Here is a 20842-nt window from a genome sequence, read left to right as displayed (position 1 = left end):
CTTTTTAGTTTTACTGTTATTCATTTGCCTCACTAGAGTGTCCTGGGCCCCCAGCTCTGGATCAGTGCTCCACCATGCTAGACCCTGTACAAACTGTACCAAAGAGATTGTAAACTCTTCCAGGCAAGACTATCTAAACAAGAGACAGACTATCCTCTAGCAAAGCCTGGCTGCACACCCTGAGCAGCTCCTCCAAGGATCATAGCATCAGTTGCATTCCATCAGTTTGTTGCTCCTGGGAAAGCCTCCTGAAACACATACCTCCCTTGTCTGAGTGTCCTGGGGTCTCAGAGCAACCATGTGACCTTACTTGAGTGGCCTTCAGTATAATACCAAAAATAAACCACAGATATTTGGCTCTGTAACAGCAGAGCACTGCCCAGAGCAGGGCCCATGGCTACAGATGCTAATAAGCATTAATAAATCATTGATCAGGAAATGCTTCATTTTAAAAGAACAGATGATCACCAGACATAGAATCATAGGACTGGAAGGGACCTTGAGAGGTCATCTAGTCCAGTCCCCCGCACTCATGGCAGGACTAATTATCTAGACCAGGGGTGGGCAAACTACGGCCCGCAGGCCAGATCTGGACCCTCAGGGCTTTGGATCCAGCCTGCGGGATTGCCCCCTGTGGAGTTGTGGCCCCACACCGCTCTCAGAAGCGGCTGGCACCAGGTCCCTGCGGCCCCCAGGTGGAGGGGCAGAGGGCTCCATGCGTTGCCCTGAGCCCCCCATACACCCCGCACCCCTCCTGGATCCCAACCCCCTGCTCTGAGCTCCCTGCTGCACCCTGTACCTCTGTGCATCCCGACCCCCTGCCCTGAGCCCCCTCCCACAGTCCACACCCCTCCTGCACCCCTGCCCTGAGTCCCCTCCTGCACCCTGCACCCTTTCTGCACCCCAATCCCCTGCCCTGAGCCCCCTCATACACTCCACACCCCTCCTCTGCCCCAATCCCTTGCCCTGAGCCCCTTCCTGCACACCACACCCCCTCTTACACCCCACACTCCCTCCCGCACCCCAACCCCCTGCCCCAGCCCTGCATACAATTTCCGCACCCAGATGTGGCCCTCGGCCAAAAAAGTTTGCCCACCCCTGATCTAGACCATTCCTGACAGTTGTTTGTGTAACCTTAGGGTTAGGGTTAGGGTTCTTAAAAATCTCCAATGATGGAGATTCCACAATCTCCCTAGGCAATTTATTCCAGTGCTTAACCACGCTGACAGTTAGGAAGTTTTTCCTAATGTCCAACCTAAACCTCGCTTGCTACAATTTAAGCCCATTGCGTCTTGTCCTATCCTCAGAGGTTAAGAAAAACAATTTATCTTCCTCCTCCTTGTACCTTTTACATACTTGAAAACTGTTATGTCAATCTCAGTCCAAGTGTATAATTTTTAATATATAAGGCAACACCTCCTCCCTTTTTTCCCTGCCAATCATTCCTGAGCAAGCTGTACCCTTCTATACCAATATTCCAGTCATGTGTATTATCCTACCAGGTCTCTATGATGCCAACTATGTCATAGTTGTGTTTATTTACTAGCATTTTGAGTGCTTCCTGCTTATTTCCCTTATTCCACATGCTAGATGGTGTCCTCCTTCTAGATGATGTTACGGTATCCTCTCACATTGAAGATACCAGTCCATTGGGAGGGAACCCCTGTTATTAGGAAGAGACAGGTAATAATAGTGGGGGATTCAATCATTAGAAATATAGATAGTTGGGTTTGTGATGACCAGGAGAACTGCATAGTGCCCAGGAGATGACCAGGAGAAGCCTGCCAGGTGCGAAGATTGTGAACCTCTTGAGGCATCAAAATAAACTTGTTTGCAGTGCTGGGGAGAAGCTGGTGGTTGTGGTACATGTAGGTACCAGTGACATAGGGAAAGGTAGGAGAGAGGTCCTGGAGGCTAAATTCAGACTGATGGGTAAGAGATTAAAGTCCAGGATGTCCACGGCAGCATTCTCTGAAATGCGTCCAGTTCCACACCTAGAGTCAGTTAGACAAGCAGACCTGCAGAGAGGGACTCAATAGGTGGATGAGATAATGGTGTTGGGAGGAGGAATTTAGTTTTATTAGGAACTGGGGAATCTTTTGTGAAAGGAGGAGCCCAGACAGGAAGGATGGGGTCCACCTAAACCAAAATGGAACCAGATTGCTGGCATGTTTTTAAATTAAGGGCTGGGGGGAAGCTGACAAGTGAGAAGGAGCACACGGTTTGGACAGAGACATCTCTTACAGGAGGGTTTATTAAAGGGGATACTCTATATCCTAGTAATGAGGAGAGGATAGAAGTAGATAAAGTACAGGAAGAAACTGAAGAGAAACAGTCAAATGAAAAAGAGTCCCATTCAATTACATCACAGGAAGGCAGATAACTAAATACTGATACATTGTATAAGTGCTTGTTTACAAATGCAAGAAGTCTAAATACTGAACTGGGTGAACTTTAGTGCCTGGTATTAAATAAGGATATTGATATAACAGGCATCACAGAAACTTGGTGGAATGATGATAACCAATGGGACACCATAAAACTTACCGGGAAAATAGAGTAGTCATGCTGCTGGGGGAATGGCACTATATGTGGAAGAAAGCATAAAGTCAAATAAAGTAAAAATTTTAAATGAATCAAACTGTACCACAGTATCTCTATGGGTAGAAATTCCATGTTTCAATAATAAGAATAATAAGAGGTCATCTAGTTCAGTCCCCCGCACTCATGGCAGGACTAATTATCTAGACCAGGGGTGGGCAAACTACGGCCCGCAGGCCAGATCTGGACCCTCAGGGCTTTGGATCCAGCCTGCGGGATTGCCCCCTGTGGAGTTGTGGCCCCACACCGCTCTCAGAAGCGGCTGGCACCAGGTCCCTGCGGCCCCCAGGTGGAGGGGCAGAGGGCTCCATGCGTTGCCCTGAGCCCCCCATACACCCCGCACCCCTCCTGGATCCCAACCCCCTGCTCTGAGCTCCCTGCTGCACCCTGTACCTCTGTGCATCCCGACCCCCTGCCCTGAGCCCCCTCCCACAGTCCACACCCCTCCTGCACCCCTGCCCTGAGTCCCCTCCTGCACCCTGCACCCTTTCTGCACCCCAATCCCCTGCCCTGAGCCCCCTCATACACTCCACACCCCTCCTCTGCCCCAATCCCTTGCCCTGAGCCCCTTCCTGCACACCACACCCCCTCTTACACCCCACACTCCCTCCCGCACCCCAACCCCCTGCCCCAGCCCTGCATACAATTTCCGCACCCAGATGTGGCCCTCGGCCAAAAAAGTTTGCCCACCCCTGATCTAGACCATTCCTGACAGTTGTTTGTGTAACCTTAGGGTTAGGGTTAGGGTTCTTAAAAATCTCCAATGATGGAGATTCCACAATCTCCCTAGGCAATTTATTCCAGTGCTTAACCACGCTGACAGTTAGGAAGTTTTTCCTAATGTCCAACCTAAACCTCGCTTGCTACAATTTAAGCCCATTGCGTCTTGTCCTATCCTCAGAGGTTAAGAAAAACAATTTATCTTCCTCCTCCTTGTACCTTTTACATACTTGAAAACTGTTATGTCAATCTCAGTCCAAGTGTATAATTTTTAATATATAAGGCAACACCTCCTCCCTTTTTTCCCTGCCAATCATTTCTGAGCAAGCTGTACCCTTCTATACCAATATTCCAGTCATGTGTATTATCCTACCAGGTCTCTATGATGGGATAGGGATATACTACCGATCACCTGACCAGGATGGTGATAGTGACTGTGAAATGCTCAGGGAGATTAGAGGGGCTACAAAAACAGAATACCCAATAATAATGGGGGATTTCAACTATCCCCATATTGACCTGGTAGATGTCACCCCAGGATGAGATGCAGAGATAACATTTATAGACACCATTAATGACTGCTTTTTGGAGCAGCTAGTCCTGGATCCCACAAGGGGAGAGAACAGGAGTACTTGTGGCATCTTAGAGACTAACAAATTATTTCAGCATAAGCTTTCGTGGGCTACAGCTCACTTCTTCAGATAAAGTGAGCTGTAGCCCACGAAACCTTATGCTGAAACAAGAGGAGAGGCAATTCTTGATTTAGTCCTACATGGAGCACAGGATCTGGTCCAAGAACTGCTTGGTATTAGAGACTATAATGTAATTAAATTTAAGATCCTTATAGGGAGGGGAATACCAAAGAAACCAGTGACAGTAGCTTTTAACTTCAAAAAGGAGAACTACACAAAAATGAGGAAACTAATTACATGGAAATTAAAAGGAACAGTCAGAAGAGTGAAATGCCTTAAAAGCTGCATGGAAATTATTTAAAAACACCATAATAGAAGCTCAGACTAAATATATCCCCCCGCCCCCTCCAAATAAACAGTAAGAGGGCCAAAAAAATCCATCATGGCTAAAGAGCAGAGTAAAAGAGACAGTTAGAGACAAAAAGGCATCCTTTAAAAACTGGATGTCAAATCCTACCGAGAAAAATAGAAAGGAACATAAACGCTGGCGAGTCACATGTGAAACTATAATTAGGCAGGCCAAAAAAAAAATAAAAAAGAATGTGACAAGCAACTAGCAAAAGACACAAAAACTAACAGCAATTTTTAAAAGTACATCAGAAACAGAAAGTCTGCCAAACAATCAGTGGGGCTGATTAAGGTGCTAAAGGAGCACTCAGAGAAGACATAGCTATGCAGAGAAGCTAAATTAATTCTCTGCATTGGTCTTCGCTGCAGAGGATGTGAGGGAGAGTCCCACACCTGTGCCATTCTTTTTAGATGACAAATCTGAGGAATTGTCCCAGACTGAGATATCTATAGAGGAGGTTTTGGAATAAATTGATAAATTAAACAATAAGAAGTACTAGGAGCAGATGGTCCCAAGAGGGAATTGAAATATGTAATTGGAGAACTATTACAAGTGGTATATAGCCTATTGCTTAAATCAGTCTCTGTACCAGATGATTGGAGGATAGCTAATACCTATAACACCCATTTTAAAAAAAGGCTACAGAGGCAATTACAGGCCGGTAAGCCTAACTTCAGTACCAGCCAAACTGACTGAAGCTATAATAATGAACAGAATTATACGACACATAGATGAACACAATATATTGGGGAAGAGTCAATACGGCTTTTGTAAAGGGAAATCATGCCTCACCAATCTATTACAATTCTTTGAGGGGGTCAACAAACATAGACATAGGTGATCCAGCTGATATTGTGTATTTGGATTTTCAGAAAGCCTTTGTCAAGGTCCCATACCAAACACTCATAGCAAAGTAAGGAGTCATGGGATAAGAGGGAAGGTCATCTCATGGATCAGTAACTGGTTAAAAGACAGGAAACAAAGGGTAGGAATAAATTGTCAGTTTTCACAATGGAGAGTGATAAATAGTGGGGTTCCCCCAAGGATTTGTACGGGGACCAGTACTGTTCAACATATTCATAAATGATCTGGAAACAGGGGTAAATTGTGAGATGGCAAAGTTTGAAAATGATACAAAATTACTCAACGCAGCTGAGTCCAAAGCTGACTGTGAAGCGTTACAAAGGGATCTCACAAAACAGAGTGACTGGGTAAAAAAATGGCAGATGAAATTCAATACTAAGTGCAAAGTAATCCACACTAGAAAAAAATAGTCCCAACTATACATAAAAAACAATGGGGTTTAAACTAGCTGTTATCACTCAAGAAAGAGATCTTGGAGTCATTGTGGCTAGTTCTTGAAACCATCTGCTCAATGTGCAGTGGTAGTCAAAAAAGCTAACACACTGTTAGGAACCATTAGGAAAGCGATAGATAATAAGACAGAAAATAGCATAATGTCACTGTATAAATCCATGGTACGCCCACACCTTGAATATTGTGTGCAGTTCTGATCACCTCATCTCAAAACAGATCTATTAAATTGGAAAAAGTACAGAGAAGGGCAACAAAAAATGTTTAGGACTATAAAGCAGCTTCCATATGAGGAAAGATTAAAAAGACTAGGACTGTTCATCTTAGAAAAGAGATAACTGGTGGGGAAGATATAGTAGAGGTCTATAAAATCATGACTGGTAGAGAATGTGAATGAGGAAATGTTATTTACTCCTTCTCATAACACAAGAACCAGGAGTCACCCAATGAAATTAATAGGCAGCAAGTTTAAAACAAACATAAGGAAATACGTCTTCACACAGTGCACAGTTAACCGGCGGAACAGGTTGACAGGGGAAGTTGTAACGGACAAAAGTATAACTGGGTTAAAAAACCAAGTAGGTAAGTTCCTGGAGGATAGGTCAATCAATGGCTATTAGCCAGGATGGTCAGGGATGCAACCCAATGTTCTGGGTGTCCTTAAACCTCTGACTGCCAGAAGCTGGGACTCAATGACATAGGATGGATCACTCAATAAATTGCCCTGTTCTGTTGATTCCCCCTGAAGCATATGACACCGGCCACTGTTGGAAGACAGACTACTGGGTTAGCTGGGCCATTGGTCTGACCCAGTACTGCCATTCTTATGTTGCTGAAATGTATCCCAATGATTGTGAGGCTTTTAGCAAAGGATGCTGCAGCAATTCAGACACTGGAGCCTGTCAACCCAGTTAGAGCAGTCACTGGTGGTGTTATTACAGCCCGTTTTCTATGGCAGCAGTAAGAGGCAAACAACTTCAATCCAGCACTCATTTATTATTAATGCTAGGTTTGGCATGTGACCTTCATGTACAATGGGGCTATGGTAAAAAGGGACTATGTAAAACTGGCACCTTCCCGCTCCACAGATCTGCTCCCTAGGCATCTCAGGCCCAGCCACTCAAGTCTCACTGCTATTTACCCTCTAAGAGCCACAGCAGCATTGGGAGAGAGAGCAGAAGTCTATCCTTCTCGTGCATTATCAGCGACGCTGCCAGCTCCATTCCAGCTGCAAACTCTTCCCTCCCAAGGGCACTGTAAGCAGCAGAGGAATGGGGAACTTTCAGACAGTCAGTGCAGCTGGATTCCATTCCAGAGAGCAGCCATCCACTTTCAGTCTGGACTGCTTTTATTTTAGGTTAATCAATAACAAGGAAATACAAAGAAAAGTCCCATGAGAGAGCTCCCCACCCCCCGGGTGTGCCCCTGTACCCCTCTAGGACACACTGCCCTGAGCTGTATGTGCCAGCCCAGATCCTCTCAGGTACCAGATGCCTAGCTTCATCAATTTCTATGGGAGTTAGGCACCTAAACACTAATGGCTGCCTGTCTCTGTAGACAGCAGAGGCCTTGGAGGCAGTACACGAAAAGAAAGGCATAATAGTCAATAAAATAACCCATGCACTGAGAGTTGGAAAAATAATTGCTTCACTTGTAAAGCGAGTCCATTGGGCCAAATTCTGCTCTCATTACTTGAGTGTAAAATGTGGAGTAAGTCAGTGTACCTGAGAGCAGAATCTACTTCCTTTATTATAGCTAACACTAATGCCTTGTCCCCACACAAGTTGTACCACTTTAACTATACTAACATAGTGAATGTGTATAACCCCTGTGACGGGTTGGATCACAGAAACCCTCTAGGGAACTGCCAACTGATGTGCCAAGACTACTTCTGCCCCTGCTTTCCCTGCCAGCCCAGGACCCCAGCACCCTGTCTTGCTGAGCCAGACACACCCGTCTCCTCTAACACAGACCCAGGGTCTGAATTACTTGCCCCAAAGATTCAGACTTAACTGAAAGCAGTTTACAGAAGTGTTCTTGTCTTTAACACTCAGATGCCCAACTCCCAATGGGGTCTAAACCCAAATAAATCCGTTTTACCCTGTATAAAGTTTACACAGGGTGAACTCATAAATTGTTCGCTCTCTATAACACTGATAGAGAGATATGCACAGCTGTTTGCCCTCCCAGGTATTAATACATACTCTGGGTTAATTAATAAGTAAAAAGTGATTTTATTAAATACAGAAAGTAGGATTTAAGTGGTTCCAAGTAGTAACAGACAGAACAAAGTGAATTACCAAGCAAAATAAAATAAAACATGCAAGTCTATGTCTAATACAGTAAAAAACTGAATACAGATAAGATCTCACCCTCAAGATGTTTCAATACATTTCTTTCACAGACTGGATGCCTTCCTAGTCTGGGCACAATCCTTTCCTCTGGTGCAGCCCTTGTTCCAGCTCAGGTGGTAGCTAGGGGATTCCTCATGATGGCCACCCCCTTTGTTCTGTTCCACCCACTTATATATCTTTTGAATAAGGTGGGAATCCTTTGTCCCTCTGGGTTACCCCCCCCCCAATGGAAAAGCACCAGGTTAAAGATGGATTCCAGTTCAGATGACACGATCACATGTCACTGTAAGACTTCATTACCCACTTGCCAGCACACACATATACAGGAAGACTTACAGGTAAAACAGAGTCATCTGCAGTCAATTGTCCTGGTTAATGGGAGTCATCAAGATTCCAAACCACCATTAATGGCCCACACTTTGCATAATTACAATAGGCTCTCAGAGTTATATTTCATATTTTTGTTTCAAATACAAGAGTGGTACATTTCTACAAATAGGATGACCACACTCAGTAGATTATAAGCTTTGTAATGATACCTTACAAGAGACCTTTTGCATGAAGCGCATTCCAGTTACATTATCATATTTTCATAAAATCATATACAGTGCAGTGTCACAACCCCCACAGTGGATGCAGTGATCCTGGTATAAAAGTGCTTATGCTGGTCCAGTTTATTCCAGTATGGGTCGGGGAATAAGCTACATCAGTATAAGCACATTTATACCCACTACAACTGTGTCCACACTAAAAGCTGTACCAATATGATTATATTGGTAAAAAAACAAAACAAAACAAAACAAAAAATGCCTCTAAGTAATCTAGTAAATTCTATCTGGACACAATCTGTGTGTAGAGCTGGCCCAAGTGAATAGGGCAGAAGGGAGTACATTCAATCCCTCCTGAGAACACTGGAGGCAGCTGGGAGACAGAGGAATTCAACTAACTTGTGGAGGTTACAAGCTAGAGAGTCTGCTTGAATAAAGAATTCAGTCTCCTCTTTCTGGCTTGCTCACTCTGCTCCAGGATCTGCAAGACAGCATGAATGGGGAGCCCCATAACATCAGTGGGGCACAGTTACTTTTCTGATCACACCTGCCAGTGGCGGCTCCAGGCACCAGCGCTCCAAGCATGTGCCTGGGGCGGCAAGCCACGGGGGCCACCTGCTGGTCCCTGCGAGGGCAGCAGTCAGGCAGCCTTCAGCGGCTTGCCTGCAGGAGATCCGCCGGTCCCGTGGATTTGGCGGCAATTCAGCAGCGGGTACGCTGAAGCCGTGGGACCGGCGAACCTCCCGCAGGCATGCCACCAAATCCGCGGGACTGGGGACCTCCTGCAGGCAAGCTGCCGAAGGTTGCTGACTGCCGTGCTTGGGGCGGCAAAAAAGCTAGAGCTGCCCCTGACACCTGAGCTTTAAAGCGATGCCAAAAACCTGTCTGGTACCTCAGATGTCTGCAACCATCCAGCATATGATCCCCACAGAGCGGGGATGGGGGGCAGTGCTCAGGGGTTCCCTCCTCAAGGAACGGCCTGCACTTGATGTCTCTGTCAATTTATTCCTGGGGAGCTGGCTAGATGTCTGCTCTTCCTAGCCCACTAGGCTGGGTGGCAGCCCCAGGATAGGCAGCTCTCTCAGGCAGCAGTGCTTTAATGCAACTTGGTAATCAAGATCATATGCATTTGCAGGCAGTGATGTTCTACAGCCCCTGTCCTGCCTTGTGAAGGGCAGAGCCTTTGCAGTGAAAGGCTAGCTACTGGCTTAACCAGACCGTGCTTTACGTCTGGCAAAGCAAATGATCCCAGCCAAGCAGCTCAGTACAAGAAGTACAGTGACAGGAATTATCACAATGGCCTTGTTGCACTCCAGCACTGAAGCAGGCACATTCTTCACTAGGGTGCCCTGGTAGTGAGATGGGGACTCACATGTGTAGTTCTGAGGCCAGTCGGGCATCAAGGACTCCATGCTCGCCAAGGCCTGGATCTCACTGGCACCCGCACATGAACAGTTGTAGAGATTCCGACCTGCCCTTAGGCTCTGCAGGTGTCTCAGAGACTGCAGCTCATCCCTTGGGAGGTGCGAGATCAGGTTTCCATCTAGACTGAGGACTTCTAAAGCAGGATAGTTCTTGGCTGAGGGGACAGCATGCAGCCTGTTGTTGGACAGGTGGAGTTTCTTCAGGAAGGGGAGTGCAAGGTCTAGAGCATGAAGGTTATTGGAACTCACATCTAATACTTCAACATTGGGGGGCAGAGGCAGGGTGATATGATCTAAGCCCGTGGTGGACAAGTTGAGGATACGGAGGGATGGCTGCCACTGACATGAGGAGGAGGGGATAGCCAGGAGGTCATTCTGACTCAGGTCTAAGTGGACGAGCTTCTCCAGATGGTGCAGCATTTCACACATGGTGTGGAAGGAGCTCAGATTGTTGCGATGGAGTTTTAATACTTGGAGTTGTGGGAAAGCCCCCTGGCAAAATGAAGGCCTCATGCTCTGGTCCTGGAGGTGGTTTTCTGACACATCCAGATAGCGTAAGGTTCTGAAAACCTTGCCAATACTGCATGGAATGTAGGTGACCTGAGACTGTGTCACAGTCAGATTCTGCAGGGTCTCCAGCCACCTACTCAGGTGGGTGAAGTCTTTGTCTCTGTTAGCCAGGGAGGCGGAGGTCACGTTATGAAAGCGTAATGAGGAGACAGGTAGAATCAACCTGTCCATCTGGAACCAGCTGGCATTTCCAAGCAAAGTGCAGCTTTCAAACTCGATATCTGTAATGTGCATGTAGTAAGTGAGCTTCATGACAGCTGCCAAGAGAACCTCTGGCACAAGGAGATCTCCAAAGACAATCTTGGTCACCTGCAGCGTCTGTAGAATGTCGAGCACTGGTTGCTTTACTGTGTTTGATGCAAAACCTACATATTTCTCCAAGTTTCCTCCTCGAAGCTCGAAGGCAAAGGCAGGTAAGCACTGAAAGAGGTTTCCCCCATTTTCCAGATCCAAAAGGGAGCAGGTGCAGTGACTTTGGGACTTATTGAAGGAGCAGTCACCTACTACCTCAGAGAGTTTCAATCCTGTGAGCAGGATAACCACAAACAGCTGAGTGATGTGCATGATGAATAGCCTAGAAAACAGAAGAGCAAGAGTAAAGCCCAGGCCTTTGCTGTTACAGAGCTGGGGCTGCAGGAAGTAACATTCAATGAAGCCAATGGGAGGCAAGGGGTGGTCCCCATAGCCTTTGCTCCATGCAATACAAGCACCAGAACAAGGCTAGGATTATTCACAGCACATTGCTCCTCAGTCCAGTATTGGGCACCAATAGAAGGGCACGTGAGCATTCCCCCTGCACAGCAACCTCTGGGGGAGAATGAGGGTGGAAGAGAGCTAGATGAAAGCGAGTCCAGACTTCGGTGAGAGCTACTGCCTTGGACTCAGGGATTGATCTGCTGCTTGCTGGCGCTGCTGGAAAGCCTCAATGCTGGGTATGTTTTACCCAGTTCCTTCTACCAGTAATGGAGTGCTTGTTCAGTGAGGGCTGTTAGCTCAGGCCATCTCCAAGGCACTGGGATGAAGGTGGGTGGCCTCTATTACTAGTCATGCAACCTGGAAGCCAACAGAGCTAAGCTGAGGATCTGGCCCCCCGAGTTTTAGGAGATGTCACAGCCAAGTCCAGAGATGGGTCTGAGCCACAAAGTTCAGGCCTAGATCCAACTTCAGATTTGCCCAAAGGCAGGAGAAGCTACTCAGCTCCATGGTGTCTCTAGTCACATTGTATCTTCATGAGGATTCTTACCTAGATCTGGTTTAAGGGCCAGCAGTGATTCCTCATTCCCCCCACCCCAGTGAACGTGTAGCAGCCAGTGGAGAAGAGTCGGCATTTCACCTCAGACAAAGCCTGTTTCTCTTCACAGGCAGAGCTGTTCCTCACCCTGCCAGCAGCCCCATTTGGATGGGAATCTGCCCATCTCCCACCCCTCAACAATCCCCTCCAGTGAAGAAAGCTGCTTTGTCCCACCCAGTCACGAAGGACTTCTCAACGCTTGAGTGCCAGTTTGAATCCTGTGCATCGGAGGAGGCTGCGACATCCTAGGCTGGGGAATATCCTCCTATTAAGTGCCCCGGGAAACCCAAGGGCACAGCAGGATGAGATGTTAGAAATGGCAAATCACACAAGAGAAAGTATGGTCTAGTGGTCAGAGCACAGGACTGGGGGTCAGTGACTCTCTTCTTTTATTCAAAGCTCTGACAGTGGCTCAATGCGCAACCTTGAGAAGGTTAGTTCACGTCTCAATACCTCAGTTTCCATATCTCAAACTGGAGTTCTAACAACTACCAACCTCATGGGGAGTGGTGAGGGATCATTTGCTATAAACTGTAGGGTCTGGTTATTCTATGTGACTGAGTGACCCTGATCAGGACTGTTGATGGGCAGTCCAAAAAGTACCAGCAGTTAAAGGGTTAAAGCTGATAAAGAATGCTTTGTTTGTTTTGCAGAGGTGCATTTCTCGGGTGCCCCTGCATGACTGGGGGAGTTATCACATTTCATCAGCATTACAGACTCACCTGCAATATTTTCCTGCCAAGGAAGCAGCTCGATTCCTTTAGCTTTCGGGGTGTCCTTAAGATGTCAGTGGTTTTCTCTTGTGAGCAGCTTTACTCTCCTGCATGGGACCCTCCTTCACTCAAAACCCTTCACTAACCACTACTCACTGTCAGACAGAGTTTCCCAGTTGCTACTTCCTTTTGCACCAATCTATTCTGTTTCCTGAAACAGAACTGCAGTTGGGAAATACTAATGGGTGTAAGGCATTTCATAATCCTACCCAAATCCTCCACGCCCAGAATGCTGTCTGGATCAGCAGTGGGTCTGCCCAAGCCACAGAAAGGGGGAGAACTGGGTTTCCTGTGCTCCAGTTGCCCAGGAAGCTAAGGAAATCTTGCTTTGATTTCTTTATAGCATGCTGCTCCTCTGAAAAGTACCTCTGTCCAAATGGCATTGCACGGTTCTAGGTTTGTCTGACTCCAGCTCCAGTCTGCTCCAGTTGCATGTAAATAGGTAGTTTTTCTAAGTGCTAGCCCTGCAAACTCTACCAAGGGGAACAAGGAGACAAGTGGGGCTCATATATGTGTAACTCCTCTGCCAGGCTGAAACGATAGCAGCAAGGGCAGGGTTCAATACATAGGGGTCCCTTCCCCACAATGTAATGCAAAACCAGCTCGAGCCCCCACCCAGTGACCTGGGAAAATCTTACACACACCCCTGGGCGCCTCAAGGAGGCAATACTTCCCCTCTCACAAGCACAGACTCTTGGTGTAGCAGAAAAGGTTTAATTACATGAGATAAACAACAAGCAGGAGAAGAAAATACCTCAACTAGAGTTCATAGGTCAAACCGTGAGCAAAGACCCACCCCAGCAAATTGGGCCTTGTCCTTCTCTCTGGGCCCTTGAGTCCAGCAACCCCCAAATCACCCACAGTCCCAAAAGTCCCACAATCCAAAAGTCTCTGTCCCGGGTCAGTGCAGCCCCAGAGTTCAAGAGTCTCTCTGTAGAGGTCCCCCTCCCCAGCCTGGGTAGAAAGGGGCACCTTACGTGGTTCGGGGCCAACTGCCCTGCCTCTTCGTGGGGTTCTGCTTCCACTAGTCGTCCCCGCAAACAGCTCAGCTCCGCTTGCTCTATGGGCTGCTCCACTCTGCCAGCTGTCCTGGTCCACCAGCTGTCCTGTGATCTGCTCCAGCCGTCCTCACGAGCTGCTTGGCTCCACTCACCCAGTGGCTGCACAAACTGCTCCACTCCGCTCTGCCAGCTGCTCTGCTCCACAGTATTGCTTCAGGCTCCCCCACTCATTAGCACAGTACTCAGTGCTCTCAGCTCAGCAAGTCCAGCTCTTCAGTGATTTCAGCTCTTAGTGATTCCAGCTTAGTAGGGGAGCCCCAGTGCCAGTGAGTTCAGCTCAGTAACCTGTATCTAGATTCTTAAGGGAATCAAAAATTAACTCTGACATTCCACAGTGGAGAGAGGCATAGGTGGAACTGGTGCTTCTGGCTCACAAAAGGAGCCTATACCACCAAGTACACATATCTGTCCCCAGCCTCTCTCTCCTAACTGGGTTTTGGAACCCATGTCCCTTGTCTGGCGAGTGCTATTTAGTTGATAATGAAACCCTCTATCATAAGACAGTTTTGTAGTTCCTCATTTACTTAATCAGGGTGACAACATTTTATTCCTCCTGCCCCAATAACAACGAAATTGGGGATCCCACAGCTGTGAAAATAACCATCCCAGGCTGCTGTGCTGTATGCTAAGTGGGGTGGGAGTGCCAATGCAAATAACTGAAATGCCAATGCAAACACTTGAAACTTCTTTCCACACTCCCCATAATTTACCACCAGATGTCAGGGTGGGGCTCATCCTGACTCTGCTTACATATGCGTCATTGCCAACTAACCATGAGCCATCCGCGGTGAATTATAGGGGCCACCAAAACTGCACTTTGACCTAAATTACCTTGACTGGGTCAGGGTTTCCTGGTGATGATGTACCCAAGAGCATAGGTGCTGACTCCATGGGTGCTCCAGCCCTGGAGCACCATGGGGAAAAATTAGTGGATGCTCTGCACCCACTGGCAGCCAAGTTCCCCCCACCACCTCCTTCTCCCTCCCCCTCACGAGCGCACTGTATCCCTGCTCCTCCCCTTCCCTCCCAACGCTTCCTGCCCCCTGCCACCTAAGCCATTAATCGCACTGTTAGCGAGTTTAAACTAGGGCTGTCAAGCGATTAAAAAAATTTATCATGATTAACAGCACGATTAAAAAAATTAATCGTCATTAATCGCACCATTAATAATAGACTATCATTCATTTAAATATTTTTGGATGTTTTCTACATTTTCAAATATATTGATTTCAATTACGACAGAGAATACAAAGTGTACAGTGCTCACTTTATATTTACTTTTGATTACAAGTATTTGCACTGTAAAAAAAAACAAAAACAGTATTTTTCAATTCACCTAATACGAGTACTGTAATGCAATCTCTTTATCATGAAAGTTGAATTTACAAATGTAGAATTATGTAAAAAAAACCTGCATTCAAAAATAAAACCATGTAAAATTTTAGAGCCTGCAAGTCCACTCAGTCCTACTTCTTGTTCAGCCAATCACTCAGACAAACAAGTTTGTTTACATTTGCAGGAGATAATCCTGCCCACTTCTTGTTTACAATGTCACCGGAAACTGAGAACAGGTGTTCTCATGGCACTGTTGTAGCCAGCATCACAAGATATTTACATGCCAGATGCGCTAAAGATTCATATGCCCCTTGATGCTTCAACCACCATTCCAGAGGACATTTGTCCATGCTGATGACAGGTTCTGCTTGATAACAATCCAAACCAGTGCGGAACAATGCATTTTCATTTTCATTATATGAGTCAGATGCCACCAGCAGAAGGTTGATTTTTTTTTTTTTTGGTGGTTTGGGTTCTGTAGTTTCCGCATCGGAGTGTTGCTCTTCTAAGACTTTTGAAAGCATGCTCCACACTTCATCCCTCTCAGCTTTTGGAAGGCACTTCAGATTCTTAAACCTTGGGTCCAGTGCTGTATCTATCCTTAGAAATCTCACATTGATACCTTCTTGGACTCAGAAGCAATACAACATATTCAGCAGGGGTAGCCTCTCTCTGCCATAACTGAAGGTCCAAATCCCTGACTGATGTAATTGAATGACTCTCACCTATGATGGGAACATTTACTGGCAAATGCTAGAAATAACATGAAATAGCCATAGCACCATAAACATAGAGCAAACAGCTAGAGCCCTTCCCTCATGATCACCAGTGGTGAGGGTGAATTTACTTGAGAAAAGAGTTTCAAGGCATGAATCAATCCCTCAGTAATAGAGCCCCATAGTCACTATTTGGACTAGAAACTCTTGGGAGGAGTGGCACAAATAACACCTGGCTAACAGGCAGCACCATAGACTGTGCGGTTCACCAAAGGAGCCCAGGAAAAGAAGCAGAAAGTGGAGTGCAGCACAATTCCCTAACGTGTTCTCTGGTGAAGCCTCCTGATCTACATCCCCAGGGCTTCCCTGACCAACAGTCAGGGCCCACCATGTCGAGGGGTCCTGTCCCCTGGCAGCCCGTTTTGTGTTTCAAGGGAAACACAGAGCAAAGGGTAGTTTAAAGGGCCTCTCCTGCCCATTCAGGTAGTTTATCCACAGTAAAAATCCTCCGTCTAGCTCACAGGTCAGATCTTTAGCATGATTATTGCTAGAGAGAATGTGTCTGACCAGTTGCTTCTTAGTGGCTCTTTATTGAACAGGAGATGTGGGGATGTTTGGCACCAGTGTTGGTGGCACCAGGCATGGCCCAGTGTTGACAGAGGGGTGGAAAATGACAGTGCCAATGAAGGCTCCCTGTATTAGGCCTCTGCTTGTCTGAACCGCTTCCATGTTTAAACTTTAATTAACCCCACAGGCTAGATGGAAAGAATGAAATGTGTGGCAACTAGTTATCAGTACCAGGAGGCAATTATACAGCCTGCTTGCACCTGGCTAAAGGGAGTGAAACAGAATGACCGGTCAAGAAAAGTTACTAACGAGATAATATATTTTTTGCCAAGTATGATCTAACCTGTTTAGAGTAATTGCTACTTTATAATGTATTTGCTGTATGGGAACTAAAAAGGAGGGAGAAGAGGGGGAGGGAGGGGGGAGCTGGGCATTGGGGGTAATAGACATGCTTAGCTAAAATCATGTATAAAGACAGAGAGCTGCTTGTCTGGGGTGTGCTTGATCTGAGACCTTTCTGTGTCTCCGAGCACGTGCTTTGAGATCTCAAATAAACTTTTTTTGCTTCTCCACCCTGGTGTGTCTAATTGGAGCGAGGCACTCCGGGCAACGAATCACTGTTGCTGTAGCCTCAGGCCTTTTGTGCCGGCAACAGTTTTGGCGTCCCTGGGTGGGCTTGAGGCTAAATTTAGCCTTGCCCGGACCCCTCCTGGAGGTCGACGGATTGCGGCGACGACCGATGCCTAGCGCGCACCGGTGACTTCATCGGGGGCCTCGGCGGAGACGCGGTGTGGTCGACCCCGGAGGGCACTACGGTGCAACGCGCTCAGATAGTGGAGAAGCAGCTGCGGGCGACGGTGGGGAACTGGTCTCGTGGATAAGGTAGGAACAGTCCAGTGCTGTTAACCTTTTGTTTGCCTGTTAAGACCTGGGGACGCCCAGTGTCTTCCCATAGGTATGGGGCAGGGACAGAGTACAGGCAGGGTACGGTGTACACCCTTAGAATGCATTCTGATGAATTGGAAAGTGTTTGAAAAAGATCCATTGACTAAAAGTAAACTGAAAAGATTCTGTACAGTAAACTGGCCTCAGTATCAGCTAGAGGGCCAGGAAAGGTGGCCACCGGAGGGATCACTTAATTACAACACGATCCTTCAATTAGCTTTGTTTTGTCAGCGAATGAATAAGTGGAATGAATTTATGTATGCACAGTTGTTTATGTTGTTGAGAGATAGGTCAGATCTGTTGCAAGAGTGTAATCTGACTCCGACAGGCTCGGCAGTCACTGTTGTTAGTTCCCCGAACCCCTCCCCGGTTGTAATGGCAGAGTCGGTGTCCCCTTCGGCTCCTACACCCCCACCGTATAAAGACCAGGTGCCTCAGGTTTCAGAGATTGCTCCTTCAGTGGAACTTTATCCGTTGATTACTGAGACTGTGGTGGCTCGCCTGGAAGCGGAGGGGCGCCGGGCCACTACTATGCTAGTTTACTCACATGTGCCTTTTAACCCAGTGGACTTAGCAGCCTTTAGGGCACAGGCAGGGGAATTCTCCACGAATCCCAGCAAGTTTATTTCGGTTTTTGAGGGATGTTTTGCCAGTCACAAGCCTGACTGGGATGACTGTAATATCCTTATGAGGACCCTGTTGTCTGAAGTGGAGAGGAATCAGGTTATAGCTAAGGCAAGAGAAGGAAAAGAGGCAAGTGAAGATGATGGTTGCAGCAGTACAGGCCAGTGACAAGAGAAAGTTTCAGGAAGGTGGTGGAAGGGGCCGGGGGATGAGAGGTCGTGGACGTGGGCGCCCTGGCTCACAGGAAAGGCGTTTGGGTCGCAATCAGTGTGCCATATGCCGAAAGGAGGGACACTGGAAAAATGAGTGCCCCGAGAGGGAAGATACCCCTATGATGGCAGCAAAGAATCAAGACTAGGGGTGTCAGGGAAGACGGACTATCCTGCCCCCGGAACCCCGAGTAAAAATGCGGGTGGGAAATTCTGAAATAGACTTTTTAGTAGACTCTGGAGCAGCTCGAACCGCTGTAAATCAACCCCTCCAGCTGCTCGTGGCAGATTCCCTCACTGTGGTCGGCACTACAGGAAAAGGAATCAAATGTCCAGTGTATGCCCCAGCAGAATGTGCTTTGGGAGACAAAACTCTCTCCCACAAGCTGGTTTACCTCCCCGACTGCCCAACGCCTCTACTGGGATGGGATCTGCTTTGTCGCTTAGGTGCCACCCTGCACTTCACCCAAGATAAAATCACCCTCACCTTGCCCCCAGAGAATGCCTGGATAATGACTCTTGCAGTTAAGCCCTCAGCCATGCAAGCCCCAGAGTGAAGCCAGTGGGAGGACCAGGTTTTTCCTTTAGTTTGGGCATCGGGGGTCCCAGGAAAGGCAGCACATCACACCCCCATTAAGGTTCAGCTCCTGCCAGAAAAAGGTCCGGTGCGAATCAAGCAGTATCCGATCAAGAGGGAGGCCAGAGAAGGGCTGCAGGAAACTATAAATCAGTTTCTGAAGTACGGGGTACTGCGAGAATGCCAGTCAGCCTGGAACACCCCCATCCCGCCTGTTCGAAAGCCCAATGGCACCTATCGGCTGGTCCAGGACCTGAGGGCAGTTAATGAACGGGTTAAAACTCTGCACCCCCTTGTTCCAAACCCATATACACTGTTGGCATCTATAGGAGGGCAGTACACCCACTTTTCAGTCCTAGACCTGAAAAATGCTTTCTTCACAATTCCGGTCGACACACAATCTCAGGAAATTTTCTCCTTCGAGTGGGAAGACGACCGAAGGGTTAAGAAACAACTTTGCTGGACTGTTTTAGCTCAGGAATTTAAAAACTCCCCTACGCTTTTCGGCCAGGCTCTGGCCAAAGACCTGGAGAAGTGAAATATTCCAGACGGGATTCTCCTCCTGCAGTATGTTGACGACCTGTTAATAGGGGCGGTGGAATTAACCCCTTGCCTCCACGCCACTGTAAGCCTCCTGAACTTTGTTGGACTCAGAAAATACCGGGTAGCTCAGAGCAAGGCTCAAATTGCCCTCTCAAAAGTACAGTACTTAAAATTTCACATAAAACAGGGAAAAAGACAGCTTTCAAACAAGAGGAAGGAAGCAATCTGTCAAATTCCTGTCCCAAGCAATCGTAAACAGCTCAGGGCTTTTCTGGGCATGGCAGGCTTTTGCAAAATATGAATCCCAGAGTTCGGACTGTGGGCTAAGCCCTTGTATAAATGTGTTAAAAAAATAAATCACGACCCCTTTCACTGGTCCTCAAAAGCTGACAAGGCATTTAAAGTATTAAAAAAAAAGCAAATAAAAGCCCCGGCACTCGGTCTCCCAAACATCTTTAAGCCGTTTCAACTGTATGTGCATAAAAGGAAGGAAGTGGCTCTAGGGGTGCTTACTCAATTATTAGGCACTTAAAAACGTCCTGTGGCATATTTCTCTAAACAGCTGAATCAAGTTGCCAAGGGGTGGCCAGCTTGCTTGCGAGCTGTCGCGGCAACTGCCCTAGTGCTTGGTAAAGCAGAAAAACTAACTTTGAAAAAAACTGTGCAGGTGTATACCCCTCATATGGTTCAAGCCCTGCTGAACACTAAGGGTGGTCTCTGGCTCACGCAGGCTCGGGTAGCTCGGTACCAGGCTAAACTCCTAAAAAATCCTGAAGTTACCCTGCAAACCTGCCCCTCCCTCAACCCAGCCACTATGTTACCAGAAACAAAAAAGCAGAAACATGACTGTTTAAAAATCATAAATGCCCAGTACTCCAGCCGTCCAAATTTAAAAAATCAACCGCTCTCAAATGCAAACTGTAAGTGGTATACTGATGAAAGCAGTGCTGTCATAAATGGGCAAAAAAGGGCGGGCTATGCTGTTGTAACCCTCTACAATACAGTGAAAGCAAAAAGTTTACCTGCTGGAACATCTGCCCAGCTTGCTAAACTAGTAGCCTTAACCCGTGCACTTAAACTGGCAAAAGACAAACGGGTTAATATTTTTACTAACTCAAAATATGCTTTTGGGGTATTGCATGCTCACGCTGGTCTGTAAAAACAAAGGAAAATGCTTACAGCTCAGGGGTCCCCGGTCAAGCATGAAACACAAATTCTCCGGCTTCTAAAAGCGGTGCAGCTCCCCTCAGAGGTAGCAGTGGTGCACTGCAAAGCCCATCAAAAAAAAAACCAAAACGTAGCCAAGGGCAACGCCAGGGCCAACAAAAAAGCCAAGCGGGCTGCCACCCTGGAACCATTAAAAGCTAAAAAGGCCCATGTGCATGCCCTCATCCCATCAGTGGGTAAGCTCCCAGCCCCTCAGTACTCTCGTAAAAAAAAAAATCTGGCCAACTCCCTTGGGCTCCAGAAAAAAAAAAATGGCTCCACTCCACAAAAAAAAAAATCCTCCTACCTAAAAGCCTAATACGGCCAGTACTACAAAAACTACATCAAACCACTCACGCTGAAAGGAAGGCTCTCACCCAGCTTATAAATAAGTATTTTCTAACCTCTGAATTAAAACCCCTG

The 20842-nt window shown here is 47.1% G+C and overlaps 1 protein-coding gene across 1 annotated transcript; it reads right to left on the bottom strand.

Moving 5' to 3' along the window:
* Nucleotides 1–9401: 9401 nt before the first annotated feature.
* Nucleotides 9402–12838, bottom strand: LOC123376356 (toll-like receptor 2). Its single transcript, XM_045028277.1, has 2 exons — nucleotides 12586–12838; nucleotides 9402–11146 (listed from the first exon to the last, which is right to left on the bottom strand). The coding sequence occupies exon 2, from the start codon at nucleotides 11134–11136 to the stop codon at nucleotides 9787–9789; it is 1350 nt and encodes a 449-aa protein (XP_044884212.1). The 5' UTR covers nucleotides 11137–11146; nucleotides 12586–12838; the 3' UTR covers nucleotides 9402–9786.
* Between the last annotated feature and the right edge of the window lie 8004 nt (nucleotides 12839–20842).

The sequence above is a fragment of the Mauremys mutica genome, chromosome 8 (genome assembly GCF_020497125.1).
Source record: "Mauremys mutica isolate MM-2020 ecotype Southern chromosome 8, ASM2049712v1, whole genome shotgun sequence".
NCBI lineage: Eukaryota > Metazoa > Chordata > Testudines > Geoemydidae > Mauremys > Mauremys mutica.
The sequence above is the reverse complement of the archived record's forward strand: the minus strand, read 5'-3'. Positions and strand labels throughout refer to the sequence as shown.